Raw genomic sequence first — 16,963 nt, forward strand, 5'->3', positions numbered from 1 at the left:
TTCATGTTTCCAGCTCTGTAAGGGCTGTGATCTAACAGTGATACGGAGAGACTGTTCCTTCAGGAGAATGTATATTTAGAAAATATAAGGCATGGCTGCTGAGCTTCTTCTGCTTACTCTTCTTCCTAGCTTGTTACTTGGTATGTTAGTATAAGGTGCAGATATCAACATGTCCTAAACAAATGCAATTCTAACTGTCATGTCTCTACACAAAGAGAGGCATGATAACTATTTTAAAGAGCTCTTGTACGAATGTTAAACAAGGGTCCAATACCAAATGAAAAAAGGCTTCCCAGAGACTGATCAAAATACTGCCAGTAGTATGGCAATTTGGGGGGTTTAAGGATCAGCTGAAGATGTGGTCCTTACATTTTTAATGGCTTTGCAGAAGAAAAGGGTCATTAGGAGGAGATGAAAGAATAACAGAGGGACTGACAGTAATCCTTTTATCAGTCAGTATTTCCATACATTTCTGGTTCATATCATTCTTGCCTAGGAAAGATTTTTAATTATTTTTCTCCCTCTTTTTCTCTAGTGATTTAAAAGAGATTTCCACCCTGGAAGCAATTGCTGAAAATGGTAAGTAATATTACCTAGACATAACATTTCATCATTTGTGTTTTCAATTGAGCATGTTGTATTCTCTGGTTTCCAGGCTTTACTATGCTACTACTATTTAAAGGCTTTTATCCCACTCCCCTTCTATAGTTTTATAAGCTGTGGTTGTCTTAGTTTTAATCGGACACTAAGTATCTGATTAAAAATCTACCTGGATACAGCTCTGTGACATGAAATGTAGGCTTGATAAATTCACATCTGCTTCAGGCATGGCCCTTTGCTCATGCTCTGAGCCCAAGCCCTGCATGTCTGTGCAACTTGAGCTGCCTCCTTTGATCTCACCTTGCACACTGACAGCTAGAGGTGCCAGGCTCAGCAGTTCCAAGGCCTTGGTCTCAACAAAGGGTGTCTGCATGAATAGGAAATGTTTTTCTAATCTTTATAAAACAATACTGATTGCCTTCTTTGCCTTTGATATCAGTCTTTTATTGGTTTTTGCAGTGTATTAAACACTAGTTGTGAAAGTTCTGAAAAGAATCTCTCAATATAATACTGTAAAAAATTTTCTTGCCTAGCATTTGATTGAAAGAGTGGTGCCATACATAAAAATGGCAGGGAGAGGCATCTCATTGCAGGGCTTTCACTTACTACTCTAAATTAGAAATCAAATTATAAAGTGTGCAAATCAATGAAATGGTAGTTTTGGGGGTTTACAGTGTAGAGGGCTGATGGTTAAACAGTGTTCTTAGTGGCTGTGACTGTTTCTGCTCAGAACTGGGGCTGTAAAATCAGAAGCAGATTTGAAAATCAGGGGAAAATACCTTAGTACTGAAATCAGTTGTGTGTCCTTTTCTGTTTGTTTTTGCACAAAATGAGAAGGTTTTATACTGAAAAAAGCAGTTGTGTTTTCTTATCTGAATTGCAGAGGAGTTATTTTATGCTCTTTTCTTGTCCTCAGAGCATACTGGGGTTGATAGTTGAGCGTTGGCTTAATGTTGGTCTTGGCTAAACAGTGGCTTTTTTGTTATGGGACATTCCTGTCATCAGCTGTATGGATTCAAGAATAAGCTTTCCAAGCCCTAGAATCATAGTATCATAGAATATACTGAGTTGGAAGGGACCCATTGGGATCACTGAGTCCATCCTGGCCCTGAACAGGACACCCCAAGAATCACATCATGTTCCTGACAGTGTTCTCCAAATGGTTCTTGAGCTCTGTCTGGTTTAGTCCTCTGCCACTTCTCTGGGCAGCCTGTTGCAGTGCTGTGGGTAGAAAACCTTTTCCTGATATCCAGCCTAAACCTCCACTGACTCAGTTTCATGCCATTTCCTGGAGTCCTGTCACGAGTCACAAGTGGTGAAATCAGCAGCATCTGCCCCTTCTTTTTCCCTCACGAGGAAGCTGTAACTGCAATGAGGTCTCCACTCAGTCTCCTCCAGGCTGAACAGACCAAGTGACCTCAGCTGCTCCTCATAAGGCTCTTCCCCTTCAGACCCTTCACCATTCTCATTGCCTTCCTTTGGACACTCTTTAATAGCTTTATATCCTTCTTATAATTGTGGTGCCCAGAACTGCCCCCAGCACTCTATGTGAGGCCACCCCAGCGCAGAGCAGAGCAGGAAAATCCCCTCCCTTTCCTGGCTGGAGATGCTGTGCCTGATGCACTCCAGGACACAGGTGGCCCTTCTGGCTCCCAGGGCAGAAGTAGACTGTAGACTCATGAAACTGCTTTTTCAGACCACTTTGTTTTGGGAAAGAAAAGTTAAGAGGTGATCTGTGGGAGGATGGAGGAAAAGGCTACACTAACTTTTTGGTTAGTATCGACTAGATGTTAATTGGGAAGAAGGTTTGTGAGTTAGGGAAGATGTACCACTTTGCTTGGCCAACTATTGTTCCCATGTAGGCACCTAATTTAGGTACTCTAAAACATAGTGGAAAGTCTGAGCTCTTTTCTTTGGAGAATTTGAAAATACTTCTTAAGAAAGGTAGAGTTCTGATCACAGGCAAACAAGAGATATATATCAGCTCTATTTTCATAAGTATGTTCACAGCAGCTTCTCCAGATGAAGGAATTACCTGTAGAATCTTCCTGAAGGGAAGAGTTATAGATGTAACTGGTAACTATAGTTACATGTAGCTCCTTTCTGAAGGAAAATACAAATAACATGTTATTTCAGAAAGCTATTGGTTGCTTTAATGAAAGAAAACCCAAAGTCAATCTCTGCATTTTTATACATATTCTTTTTTTTTGTTCTGCAAATTTTTGCTAGGGCTGAAGAGAACTTCCAAAATCTATGAATCCAGAATACAAAATCTGCATTATATAATGCCTTGGATCGCTACAACCAATGTAATTATGGCAGTAGTTTTTAGGCAGTTGTTTTTCTGAGTAAGTACATTTCTTATAGTAGAGTCTCAGCAAAAATTTTTAGAAGGAAAATTTACATAGCTATGATTCTTGACAGATACAAGGAAATCAGTTCAGTTGAAACCCTACAGAAAAAGCAATGCTTGAATACTTACAAAATCCAAATGTTTTACTCATTCAGGACACCATAGTTACAGTAAATGGAAGTGGTTAAAGTGGATAATGATATAGACACTTAATTTCAGCAAATGCAAATAAAATACAATTTCTGTATGGTATAACCGCAAAATCTAAGAAGTTTGTATGTCCAGGTTATAAAATATCCATGCACCAGGCTGGTACATGAATAATAAGTGGGAAGGCACTGGAACAGTAATTGTGAGTCTGCTTGCTTGCTTCTCAAGCAGTCCCAATAGCAACACTAATAATGAGTCACAACTATTGTGCTCCTTATAAGCAGATGTTTATGTTTCTGCATAAATATTGAAAACATTTATCAGTTGTAAGTATTTATTACAACTGCCTGTGGTTTCAGAACTAGAGGAGGATCTTCTGTGGAGGTGTATTTGGACATCTTTGAAAGGCCCTCTCTTCCTTATTTGACTTTTCCTTCCTTTTCCAGAAATATTCTACAATATTTCTCCTTTGCCGTCCAATATAACGAACAGGAAAATTTTCTGTGTCCTGTTGGGGGTACACAAGCAGGCTTTAAATCCACAGAAGGGAAAAGAAATATTGCTACCAGGATTATACATATCATTTCCCACACTAAAGATCATGTTTTGAGTGTTGTTTCTCAGTGGTGGTTAAATGTATTTTGTAATTCACCAAACAATACTGCTTAAATTTTATTATTTATTTGTTAACTGGTCACTTGACTGGCAGAGCATCCAGCTCTTATATCTAAAGTGATTTCTTCTGCTCCTGCTTTTAATTGCCCAAAGTTCAAACTTTTGGGTATCTTTTCTGTGATTTTACTTTTCAGTTTCAAAATCTCCCCTTTTTCTGAACTTTTTTTTTTTTTAAATATTATCTCATTGAAATTGTGCATTTTTCAAGACACTGAGTGTGTCTTATCCCATTTAGACCTAGATAGAATGAGCACTTAAGTTGCTTAAACAAACTGAATAAGCTTAAACATCTAGCTCATTACTTCTCCAACTACTGTAGGATTTTAGCTTTTGCAGCTTACAGAGTTTGTTGAATTATACATGATTCTGTTTACAGACAAAATAATTGGAAGAGTGACCATGGATCTGCAGGAACGAGGGATTCATTTTTCAGTAATTTATACTGCTCTGGGACCTTCAAGGGTGAGTAATCTTCAGTGCCTAGAACTGTCAGATTTTTATCATCCAATAACTCAGTGTTTACAGAACAACTCTGTAGATGATTTTCAAGATTATACAGGCGAGCAATCTATATTATATGAGGTTTTGACCAGAAATGATTGCATGAATTTTCATATATGATAGCTATATCGCACAACTATTGAAGTTTTACTGTTCTAGGAGACTATAAATCTGCCTTTGTCTGTAGAACTTACTGCAATTTTTAAGAACTTAAAATTAATTCTTTTTTCAGTTTAACTCTGGTGGTTTTGTAGTGAGTCCTATGTGGAACATCACGGAGCTTCCTTACCGGTTAGTGTAGACAGAGTGTTATTAATTAACTGAAGGCTACTAAAGTATCCATTTAAAAATTAATTGGTTTAATTTCTTTTAATCAATACTTGGTATTTACAACTGCAAGGTAAAGTTTTCACCCTTGCTGATAGTCAAAATATAATTTGTAGATCACATCATATCACATTACAGTAAGTAACAATGCAGGATAGTTATTTATGCAGAGTTATCTTTTTGTATGACATACAGGTTGCACTCAAAAATATTAAATTTTTAATTTTAATGTGAATAAATGGAAGACAGTCTTACCTTGAGAAAAAAAAAAGTTTCCATTAAGATGAGAAACATTTGAAGGATGGGCTGAATCCTAAAAAATGCAATTTGAAAGAAACATGTCTATCTCTTTCAGAGGTAACACGATGTGAGCTCCTAATATGATAATGGAATCATAGAATCATTAAGATTGGAAGAGACCTCCAAGATCATTGAACCTTTGATCACCATCATGTCAATGAAACCATAGCACTAAGTGCCACATCCAGTAATTTCTTAAGCACTTTCAGGGATGGTGACTCCACCACCTTCCTGGACAGTCTGTTTCAATGCTTGACAACCCTTTCAGGGAAGAAATTCATCCTGATGTCCCACCTGAACCACCTCTAGTGCAGCTTGAGGCCATTTCCTCTGTCCTGTTGCTAGTTGTCTGGAAGAAGAGGCTGACCCCCACCTGGCTACAGCCTTTTTTCAGAGAGTTGGAAAATGATAAGGTCTCCCATGAGCCTCCTTCTGTCTTGGCTGAACACCCCAGCTCCCTCAGCTGCTCCTCATACAACTCCAGACCCTTCCCCAACTCTGTTGCCCTTCTCTGGACACACTCACTGGCCTCACCAGTGATCCCTGCTCTGGTCCTGCTGGCCACACTATTGCTGACACAGGCCAGGATGGCATTGGCCTTCTTGGCCACCTGGGCACACACTGGATCGTGTTCAGCTGCTGTAAACCAGCACCAACAGGGGATTTGTACTCACATAGACTCATGAGTGTCCAAGTGGCACAGTGGGTCACTAGCTGCTTCCTCTTGGGTTGCAGGGGTTCTACTCTGCTCCCAGACCCTGTCTACCAACTCAGGGGGTATGTTGCTGTTAAAGGCTGAGGTAAAGAAAGTACAAGTACCTCAGCCTTTTCCTGGTCCTTGGTTACAATGTTCCCCCCTTCCCCACATCCAAGGATAGAGAATTTCCTTAGCTCTCCTTTTGTTGTTAATTTATTTACAAAAACACTTTTCATTATCTCTCCCAGCAGTTGCCAGGTTGAGTTCTAACTGAGTTTTCAACTTCTAATATTTTCTCTCTACATGACCTAATGACACCCTGGTACTCTCCCTGTGTTGCCTGCCCCTTCTTGGAAAGGTCATCAATTCTTTTTTTTTGTTTGATTTCCAGTGAGAGTTCCCTGTTCAGCCAGGCCAGTCTTTTTCCCCCATCAGCTCATCTTCTGGCACATGGGGATGGCCTGCTTCTGTGCTTTTAAGATTTCTTTCTTGAAGTATGTCTAGCTCTCCTGGACTCCTTTGTTATTAAGGACTGTCCAAGGTAGAGACCCTCTTCCTCACTTCACCAAGAACTGTAAACTCTATCATTTTGGGGTCACTGTGCCCAAGGCAGCCTCTGACCACCACATCTCCCACCGGCCCTTCTCTGTTCATAAACAGCAGGTCTGTCAGGGCACAGTCTCTGGTAGGTTCACTCCTCAGATGTGTCAGGAATTTATCTTCCTCACGCTCCAGGAACCTCTTGGACTGCCTCTTCACTGTCTTGAGTTGCCAGCAGACATCTGGCAAGTTAAAGTCTCCCACAAGAACAAGGACTAGCAAACATGAAACATCATCCAGTTGCTTATAGAACATTTCACCTGCCTTTCCTTGGTTTAGGCAACATGAAAGACATTTGTGTGATTGTCTAGATCTAGTGTGAGAAATGCCAACAGGATCTTGAGAGGCTGGAAGGTTTTTAGGAAGTAGCCCAATCAAGAATGCACTGCTCTTCTTATTACAAGAATAAAACCTAGAAAACCTGTGTTCAGTGGGTGTGGAGGGAAGTCCCTTTATCTTATCCAAAAGATGAGTAAGAGGCCACCTACATGGACTTCATAAATGTTCTTTAAGCCAGTAGTGGATGAGTCCTTCTAAGGTGTTCTGTGTTCATTCAAAAGTAGTAGTTTTTTTGCATGGAGGGACGATCTTGAACCTCTGACTAATCCAACAGGGTCATTACAATAGTCCCTTCAGGCTCTGGGGAAAGGCTAATTCTACTGAAGAAAAATGAGAACTTTCTTCACCCTGTGAAATTAACTTCCAGAGATTGGATTTTGGAGACCAAACTTAGGAAAAAAAAACCCAGTAGCATGAGAAGGCAAGTTCACATTGATATTCTGTGTAGTGTTTTTGTGATAAAGGAGAGAATATTAGTCCAGAACTTGTGATCTGCCTTTTTCTCTCTTTTTTTAACAAAGATCCAAAATAAAAATAAAATTTACTTTGTTATTATGGCTCTTTACTGTTTGAAATCAAAAGCGTATGGGCATTCTTAGCTGAAAATTGCTTTTAGAAAAATTGTAATGAAAAATATTTTTAATTAATGAGAAATTGGAACTAAGAAAAGGACTTTTTTATCAATTTAAAAAAGATTTTAAATCTGTGCATATTTCAACAGGCTTTCCAAATTAAAGTAACTTAGTTTGAGCAGCTGAAGCACTTTTAAATAATTGAAGCGATGTATTTTAAGATGTTCTACATGTTTAAAATATAAGCAATTTAAACTTTTCTTGATTGTATAAATTCAATACTTCATAAAACCATTTGAAGCACTTTTTGGCCCCTCACAATAACTTTAAGTTATTTCAGTGCATTCAAGGTTATCAGCTTCTGTACAGAGTTAGAAGAGCCAGAGTGGAATGTTCTTTTGAGGGTTCATCACACTGTATTTGTCTATAACCTCTCCTTGGTATGTATTGCATATCCTTGGCCGTGCTTGAACTGTGGAAGTTAGGAACTGCTTCATAACCGTAAGTGAAAATACTAACTCCCTTTTCTTAAACTATAAAGACTATATTGCATGATCTAGATGTCACAGGATCACTCCCCAGTGATAGCCAAGATCAATATATATTTAAGAAGTAAAATGCTTTAATAATTTTAAAAGTTATTTTCAAATGTGCTATGTAAACTGTATAGCTGTCATTCACTATGGAAGATTTTTTATTCACTAGTGGCCTTATTCTCAGTGATGAAGGAAATTAGCTTTAAGTGTTACACTTAAAAAAAAAAAAAAAGAAGGTAATCTCTTTCTTGTTAATTTTATACAATAAAGCTTCCCAAAAATGGAGATTTTGAGATGCTTCTCTTCTGAAAGCTCTGCCTCCTTGTTCTTGGGCTGTTTATGGCTTAATAACATCACTATGTTATATTCGTTTGTTCTCCCGTTGCCACAAGCAGAGAAAAATAGATGTGAGAAATTAATTTATTAGAAAAAGTTCCAGACTGGTATTGGCTTCACAGAAAGTGAATTAATGAACAAAACTCACCTATGATTGAGTGTATTTTCTGATTTGGTGAGCAAGAGCTATTTAGTTTAGTCAGTGCAGACACATGCCTTTAGGTTATTATAATTATCAGTTCATTACCCCAGTGCATGATGGAGATTTGTTTAGGCTGGTTCTTGTTCTGTTCCAGTTTCAGCACGACTGGAGGGCTAGAGCACCTCTTCTATGAGGAAAGGCTAGGATAGTTGTGGTTGTTCAGCCTGGGGAAGAGAAAAATGTCAAGGTGAACTAATTGCTGGCCTTCCAGTACCTGAAGGGAACCTACAGAAAAGCTGGAGAAAGGCTTTTTTACAAGAGCATGTAGTTACAGGAAAACGGGGAATGGTTTTAAACTGAAAGTGAGTAGGTTTAGATTTGATATTAGGAAGAAATGCTTTACTGTGAGGGTGGTGAGGTCCTGAAACAGGCTGATGCCCCATCCCTGGAAGTGTTCAAGGCCAGGCTGGATGAGACCCTTAGCAACCTGCTCCAGTGGAAGGTGTCCCTGCCCATGGCAAAGGGGCTTGGAACTAGATGATCTTTAATGTGCCTTTTAATTCAAGGCATTCTATAGTTCTATGATTTGAAGCTGGAAGACAGAATTAAGACTGAAAGAGACACTACTTGGTGACCCACTTGAAATGGTTTCACTAACCAGTTGATGATTCCTCCCACCATCTCATAAAGGATCTGCCTTCCTCCAACAGGGCAACTGCTGAGTCATGTGGCTCATGCTTTGAAATGCTTTGCCTTGTAGGTGTGGCTGAATTGGGATAAGATGGGATCTCTCTCGCTGAGAGAGTGATTTGTATCACCTGATTCTGGGCAAGTGAAATCTATATGTCTATATCTGAAGTCAACCAGAGTTCTCTTTACAGTCAAGGGTTTTTTAGGATATGATCCTTCTGACTGTTTTGTAGGAGACTGCTGCTGGATGAGATGAAACTCACCCTTAAAGGCAGTCATCATGCTTAGGTTAGCTCTTGACATCTGCATGTAGTCAGACAACTCTCACTCAACATTTCTTGTATTTTTTTTCCATTAAAAACCAGAAACTTATCTTAAGATATGCAAAGTGTCCGGCCAAGACTTTCCTTCCCTTTGAAAATAATTTGATAGCTCATTTTTCTTCATGAGAACCAAATCTCTCTGCTGTCATTGTTTTTCTACTCTTTCATCAGGAGTTCTCATGAATATATGAATTCCTGTGTTCTTGAGGAGTTTGATCATGGTCACTCCTCTACTTTGCTTTTTTCTGGTTAGCTTTTTGGCTTATGGTTGTAATCCATAATTTAACCTTGCTGTTGGAATTGGAGAGGTTAAAAAGGCTGAAATGATTTAAAAACAGATGTGCTCCAAATCATAAATCTCATCAAGGTCTCCATCCTTCTGATACTCATAGATGTCCCTGTAACATTTTTACTAGTTTTCTTCTGAAACTGCAAGACAGTTTTATAGTTGTTATCTTTTCTCAGTGAGATTGAATGCTGAGGGACCACATATTGCTAAAAGGAGATTTATGGCCACGTTCCAGCTGATACTCATTTTGTTGACTCCACTTTTTACAGATGCATTGTGAAATGCTGTTCAAATTTTCTATACTGCCTCCACATTTTCAGAGAGCTTCAGTTACCATCAGCTTTGGACTCCTTCATTCCACAAGCTGTCTGCTCTAGTTGGTGTTTCTGTGTTGAGTCTTTGATACCACTCAGAGCCAAGCAGTATGAGTTATAGAAACTTTTTACAGCCAAAAGTAACATTGGAATCTGTCACACGACTGGTTACTTTTACACTTAAAAAGTGTCTCTTGGAGATATCTTCAGGTGAATTGTTGTGCACCCAAGCTGAAAGGAGTATGAAAAGTTTTAATCTGCTTTGTCAAGTGCTTGTGGTTATGTTTTCTTTGTTTCTGCCTTTTATCTAACACATTTTTTAAAATGCATCATATTTTACTCTGCTGCGTCTTCCACTTATATCCAGCTCTCCTCTGTTTTGTTGACTCCTCTGTTTACCACTCTGAGGAGACTAAATGCTGCAACAGCCACCCCACTGACTTCACAGCTTCTGGGTAATGGAATGCTTTGACCATTTAATACAATCAAACATTACATAACATGATCTTTCCCATGAACAATCATTTGAAAAATGCTTATAATGCCGTTTCAGGAGCTGGGGTGTAGATTAAATATCCTCACATCTCCTTGAGTACAGGAATTTCCTTATTCATTTAGTCTTCTATTTTTACATTTGAAGGAGCAACTGTAGTTTGACACCGTATAATAAAGCAGTGATGTTTCCAGCCTAAAAGAAGAAAACAAAAGGAATTCCTTATCCTTTGGTCCTCTCCTCTCCCCACTTAATGAATTCCAATATAATAAAACATAAACTTTAACTCGTAGATGAAGCATGTACATTTGATTATTTCCTAGCAAACACAGGTTTGAGATTTTTTTTTTCTGACACAGGTAGAGTATTTTTAAATAACTACAAAGGAACTTCTTGAGGCAGGTTGAAGCCAGTTAGTTGTCACTCTAGATGAACAAACATTTAGCCAAATTAGTTTCAAAATTGAGTGATGAAAATGTGAGAGATTCTTGTTAGCTATTCTGTATGATTCATTCCATGTGTTAGTGAGGAATCCAGAGAAATAACTGGTGGTTTTACCATTAACTCTAGACTTTGCACCAAAGCAAGTTAAGATTCACTTACTTTAAACATTTTTTACTATTTTAGCTTACATTTTATATTATATTTATATATGTTTATGCACTTCACTACTAAATGAAGGGCAGCATGGAACTAAGCTATTATTTTTATCTGATCAGAACAGTTTTGTTATTTTCAGATGCTAAGTTTTTATGGCATAGATGAAACCTGAACAGATCTTCCATATAGATCAAATCAGAAAGCTATTTTTTTTTGTTTTAAAACTAAGGACCAAGAAAACTGGGGTGGAGGAGGTATGGTGGAGAAGGACAAAGGTAAGGATGAATTGTGTCTTAGGACTATAATTTACAAGAAATTGGTAAAGTGCAGGGATAAAAATTGCAATGAATATTCTAAAAGATGCCGTCATATATAAGCAGAAGTAATAAACATAATAATGCAGAATGAAATTAAAGTATAAGGATAAAATAAGATAGATTAAATGGAATGTGAAACTGTAAACAAGCATATTTATATGACATGTTGGTAGGCATACTAAAAACTTTCTGGAGGAAAATGCCTAGGTAAAAAAGTATTGGAGTGACAGAATAGAGCTGTAAAAGACTGATGTTGTGTTTTAAAGGAATTTTGGATTCCAGGAGACAAATATAAATATTCTGAGAATCCTGGAGACCTATTCTAAGAACAATCTTTGAAGACTGAGGCTGAATGTATTATCCAAGTGGTATGTCTTTAACATAAGGATTAAAATAATCCATCTATCTGTGATCTGATAAGTTGCCCAATAATCTCCATTAATTATGTTGGCTGACACGGCTTATATCAGGAATACAAACTGCTTCAACACAACGTATTAAAAGGTCAAACCATATGTCAAAAAAGCATTTTTCTGCTCTCCCTCTTCCCCCACATGGAAACATCCCAAACTGTATCATAATCAACATAGTGAAAGAGGTGAGGCTATTAAAAGGAGTAGTCAAGCTTCAAAAAGCATAGTCTTGTATGATGCAGAAAATTAAAAGGAATATAAATTCTTGCAAATTTAGTTCAGTATCATATGGAAGACCTAAAGAGATTCAGAGGAATAATGTGCAACGGACCCAAAAACTATTCATAAAAACACATTAGACAGGAATTCTTTCAGAGAGTACTGGATCTAATAAAAAAGAGGAATGCAGAAAAATGACTGACAATGCAAAGCCAAATGGTCTGTGTGTTGATCATTGCTGTGGTAGAACATAAAGCAAACACTTTTCCAATAGTCATTGAGCCTCAAAACATTTTGCTGCTACTCCATTAGTAATAGAAGAGATTTCAGAATACATCAATAAAATTAATTGTGTCATATCATCAAGGTCATATATTATTCTCCTAAGTTTAAACTAAAATAAGAAACTGCCAAACTGTCATCATGATTTCTAATTTACAATTTTTATAATATATATTGAAAATAAGAAAATAGTTTAGCCTTAATTGCAGAGGAGCAAGATGTTTCATATGTGACATGGGGATTGCAAAGAGGCTCCATATGTCTGGAGAAATACTTCCAGGAAATCTACCTTCTATACTGACAAAAACAGTTGAAACTGTAGTCACAAATATGTGAATCTATGAAGAAAATACAATGTGGTTTCAGTGTTCTCTGAGAGGCATAGGATGTAGAAGTAAAAGTGACTGTGTTGCTAAAGTAAAAAGGGTAAAAAAGTAGAATTATTTGGTAGCAGAAGTAAAATCTTTAAAGATAGGAAACAAAGGATAAAAAGAAAGGATTCGTGTTCACAGTGGGGAGCATTTGCTAGTGGGAATCTGTGGGGATTGATGGTGATGACTGTGCTGTTCAGCAGTCCTTGGTACGGAAAGGGGGCTGAAATCCAAAGGTGCCAAAGTTTGCTGATGTACCGTCAGGTTGGAGAAACCACTCACAGCACTGCATTACTGAGTGATAAAAAGACAGATACAATCCAGTCTGAAGAAAAGTAACACGTAGGGAAAACAAATATGCATATTACACTGTAGTGAGTGGCTGCTATTTCTCAGAAGAGGAATTGCAGTACAAACGTGGGTAGATCTCTTGGAACATCCCAGCAGTCAGCAGCAGGATGAATAGCAAGCAGTGTTACCCACCATTTGGAAAAGAGGAGGACAAAGCAGAAAGTGTCAGTTCACTAAGCCCTTACTAAGTACAAGTCTGCCAGTGGAATAGTGCATGTGGTTCTGGCCACCCCATCTCTGAAAGATACAGTAAAACTAAAAGATTAAAATATTGCAGCTAGGAAAAGTGAGGGAAATTCAAGAGGAAAATAATAAATAAAACCGTCAATTATGTGGAGAAGCTGAACAGGAAATATTACTTGTTTTGTCTGGAAAATGTTCATTACAATCACCACTCAGACCATAACATGGGAATTCAGGGGCAGCAAAATCCTTTAAAGAAAAAAAGTGAACAATTTTGGATGACAAAAGCACACAGATTTCAGTGATTGTATAAACAAATAGAAAAAAGATAGGAAAGATGGGTGGAAAGAAGGTCCTCTCACATCTGTTGATTTGAATGCAGCCTTTAACCCTGAAGGTTTCTAACCCTAAGATTACAGAAATCAAAGAGTGCATCTTAGGACAAGTATTGTTTGTATTTACCCTTTCCTTATTTCAGCTGCCAGTTACTATCAGGAGCTCTGGCTGTGAGCTAGGTGGACCTTTGCCCTTACACAGTTTAGCTGGTCTCATGTCTTGGCAGTGGAAGATTGGGATATTGACATAGCATTTCTCTGGAACGGGAGTGTGAAAAGTAATATGTGACTTATTTAACTAAAGGCCAAGAGCCGGAAGAGGCAGCCAACAGAATAAGCAAAGCTCCACTATAAGAAGCTCACGGACTTTCCTCCTCATGCTCGCCTATTAGGTTGTTGTAGAACTGCCACCTCTGAAAATGAAAATAATTGCCACATCATAAAAAAAAAAAAAGCCTGCTGCACATAAATTATTGTTCTGCTGGCAGCCAGGAAATCCATAAGGAGAAGTGACTATGTCAGGTGAAAATTGGGTAGGTGGCAGCTCAAGCTTGGTGCTGTCTTTCCTACTTTCAGTACAGTGAAACAGGCTGGATTCTCAAGTTTCTTGTGATTAAGCATCTGCAAATTCCCTCTGGGAGCTCTGAATCCTTTCCCCATTCATTGCTACTGGTGAGCACAGAGACTTGTGTCTTCAGTGCCTTCTCCTGGCACCAAAGCCCATTGGCATGATCTTTTTCACAGGGAGATACACAGTCCCATTTTAGGGAAGCACAGCGTTCAAAGTGGGAAACAATTACATCTACCCCGAGGGTGACCATGTTTGTGAGTCCCTCCCATGAGATACCTTGGACTTAAAAGCCAGGAACTGAGAGATGTGTTGCTGTATGGTTGAGTGACCTCTGCATGTGGTCAGAGCAAGCCTTGCCCTAAATATCTACCTGCAGTACTTCTTGTCTTCCTTCCTTCCATAGGAAATTAAGTGAAAGCTTGTAAAAGAACAAGCTTGTGCAATAACAGGGATGCTCTGTGCTGTGAAAAAAACCATTTGTATCCTGTATTTGTTTTGGGCTGCAGCCTCTGTTGTCTGTGCTAGAGAAATAGCTGTTAGAGGAACAAAGACACACTTTACAGGACATAAAGTTTTGCTCATAATCTGTGAAATGCAGATTGCATATCCTGGGAAGTGTGAGACCTGATGGCAGAATCACAAAGCCCTAAGTTTTAATGCATCCAGTCTTAAATACAGTTAGGACTAGTTAGAAGAGACCTGGATTATTTAATTTTAGTTTCAAATGAAATTTCATATTCTTTCTTTTCACTTTATAAAAATTTCTGAAAAAAAATATTTTCTTTCTGTAGTGCCACAGAAAGTTTTGATTTTGGAACTTCAGAGTTTGGTGGTAGGATTTTGTTGCGCTGTTCTATATCTCCTATATTTATGCATGTAGCAGCTGTGTTTTTCCTCTAATTTTTAACTCTTGCCATGAATGTGATTTCCTGAAATATTAGACTGTTCAAAGCCATCAACTAATGATTTCCTGCCATTAGAAAAAGTAAAGATGGGACATCATTATTCATACATAGTCATTGTGTATACAAAACCATAGAATCATTAAGAAAATATTGGAAAAGACCTCTAAGATCACTGAGTCCAACTGTCAAACTTGCAGCCATTTAAACTCCTAAGAGAAGCATGCATGCCTCTAAAGTTAGGATAAAGTATGATAAATTTTTAACAGATTTTCAAACATATTTATGACTTTAGCAGAGGAATATACCTTTCCTTTAGGAATGGATATTGAAATGTTCTCTCTAAAAGTTACATTTATTAAATCCTAAAGGCTTTTCCATAAAAATCTGTAAACCTGGAATTGCATGTAATCTCTAAAGTTTATACCTTAGAGCACCAAGCAAACAAAGCTAAGAAGTAGCCAGGGTGTTAAAAGGTAACAGAATATTAATGCAATGTTTTGGTATTGAAACACAGAGCTTATTTCTTTCTGACGACTCTATTATCAATTCCTGCAGCTGACAACTTTAAATTGAAATGGATTTCAGTCAACTAATACATTATATGCTTCCTTTTAGAAAGCTGTCTAATTAGAAAATTGATTGATTAAAGAAAGCTGTAGTATTAATATCCTTTGAGGTAATAGTCCTGTATGGTCAGACCCCTGTACAGTCACCTGTGCTAGCAGCATTAAAAGTACAGCAGAGCTAGAGGCAGTGGTGGGAGAGCGCTGGACCTTGCCAGTGCCCCCTGGACTGTTAGCTGGGGATGCAGGGAGAGCCAAATTTGCCCTGTGTGAGGTTGACCAGTAATTGTTTCTCCTGGGATCCCACCTACTAAGGTAACACTGCTCTTACCCATGCAGGCCTAACAACTCACTCCAGCCTCACACAGGAATCTTTGCTATTGAGTTGCTGTATTACAAATGTCCTTAGTTCACTGGTAGACCAGAAAAAAGGCAAGAAACTCATCCCTTTCCTGACAAAATGCTGCAGGCATGTTTTTTTAATTTGTTGATGGAAGCATTACTTTGAAAGCTGTGCATAAAGTGATGCCTGACATCAAATTTGATATTTTGTTCTTGTTCAGTCTTTTCTGTTTTATGAAAACCTCAATGTTTACAATTTTACTGAAACACTGCAAGTATTATTGTGATTTGATATCTGATTTAGACCAAGTAATTGAGTGATTTCCTAGATTGACATTTAATGAATCAGAAGAAGTACGTTCTATTTTTTAGTGCACTACAGTATGAAAGTTAAACCTCAGTTATTTTAACAGCTAGATATATCTTCTTCTGGGGCATTCATCCAAAGCACTTGCAAAATTCTGCAACAGAACAGGGAGGTCTTCTTGCCTTATGTTGAGCAGAACTATTGGAAGGTGAATGTTGGATTCTGCTGTGCCTTCTCGCTGTTAAAAACTCTTCCTTCTCCCCAGTACATGATTTCCTTATTGCCCTAAAAATGTTCCTTGCTCCTGATCCTCAGTTCTCAGGATCTGAACTTCCAGCAGGAGTAAGTGACTGTGGTTGAACCAAATTCCCAGCCAGGCTTGCCATTACCTGGCATTGAAGCTTGGATATGGTGTAAGAACAGCAGTAAGGCATCAAGCTGCTAAAGCAATCCCACAAGAATGCTGGAAGGAAGTTGGTGTTTGTTTTCTAATAAGAAATTCTAATTTCTCACCTTATAAATTTCCATTTTTCAAAGTTTCATATCAAAGCATCCTGACAAGGATCCATAACTAGCAGACACAGAGGTGGTAGTTCCACCTAGCTGCTGGGAAAGATTGCATGCTTTGATCTCACGTTGGTTTAGTTGATGGGCTAGAGACAGGTAGGAAATAAGGGAAATTGGGAAATTGTGGTTGATGACATTGCCTGAGGTGTTTTAACTGGAAGATTTAAATAGGTTTTGATGGAAACATGTCTATTTTGAGAAAAACTTGAAAGATGAAGCAAGGTTTGTCAAGAGAAACTAAAGCACGGAAATCTTAAAAAAATCCATGGTTAGCTTTGCCTGGACTTTCTGATGTGGATTTTATTTATTTATTTATATATATAACCTATATATATATAACCTTTTAGCTTACATACGCTACTGTCAGAAAAATTATATGGATATTAAGGGCAAGAAAGCA

At 38.1% G+C, this 16,963-nt stretch overlaps 1 protein-coding gene across 1 annotated transcript in view; it reads left to right on the forward strand.

Annotated features, from left to right (window-relative positions):
* The window catches only part of LOC136289320 (V-type proton ATPase subunit S1-like), a 49,000-nt gene that overhangs the window by 11,912 nt on the left and 20,125 nt on the right, over positions 1-16,963 (forward strand). Inside the window, exons 5-6 of the mRNA XM_066182997.1 lie at positions 536-579; positions 4,155-4,240. Of these exons, the coding sequence (XP_066039094.1) occupies positions 536-579; positions 4,155-4,240 (130 nt within the window). The remainder of the gene's footprint in view (positions 1-535; positions 580-4,154; positions 4,241-16,963) is intronic.

Source organism: Chamaea fasciata, unplaced genomic scaffold (assembly GCF_029207755.1).
Source record: "Chamaea fasciata isolate MVZ Bird 193981 ecotype frontalis unplaced genomic scaffold, bChaFas1.0.hap1 SCAF_5, whole genome shotgun sequence".
In the NCBI taxonomy this organism is placed as follows: Eukaryota; Metazoa; Chordata; class Aves; order Passeriformes; family Sylviidae; genus Chamaea; species Chamaea fasciata.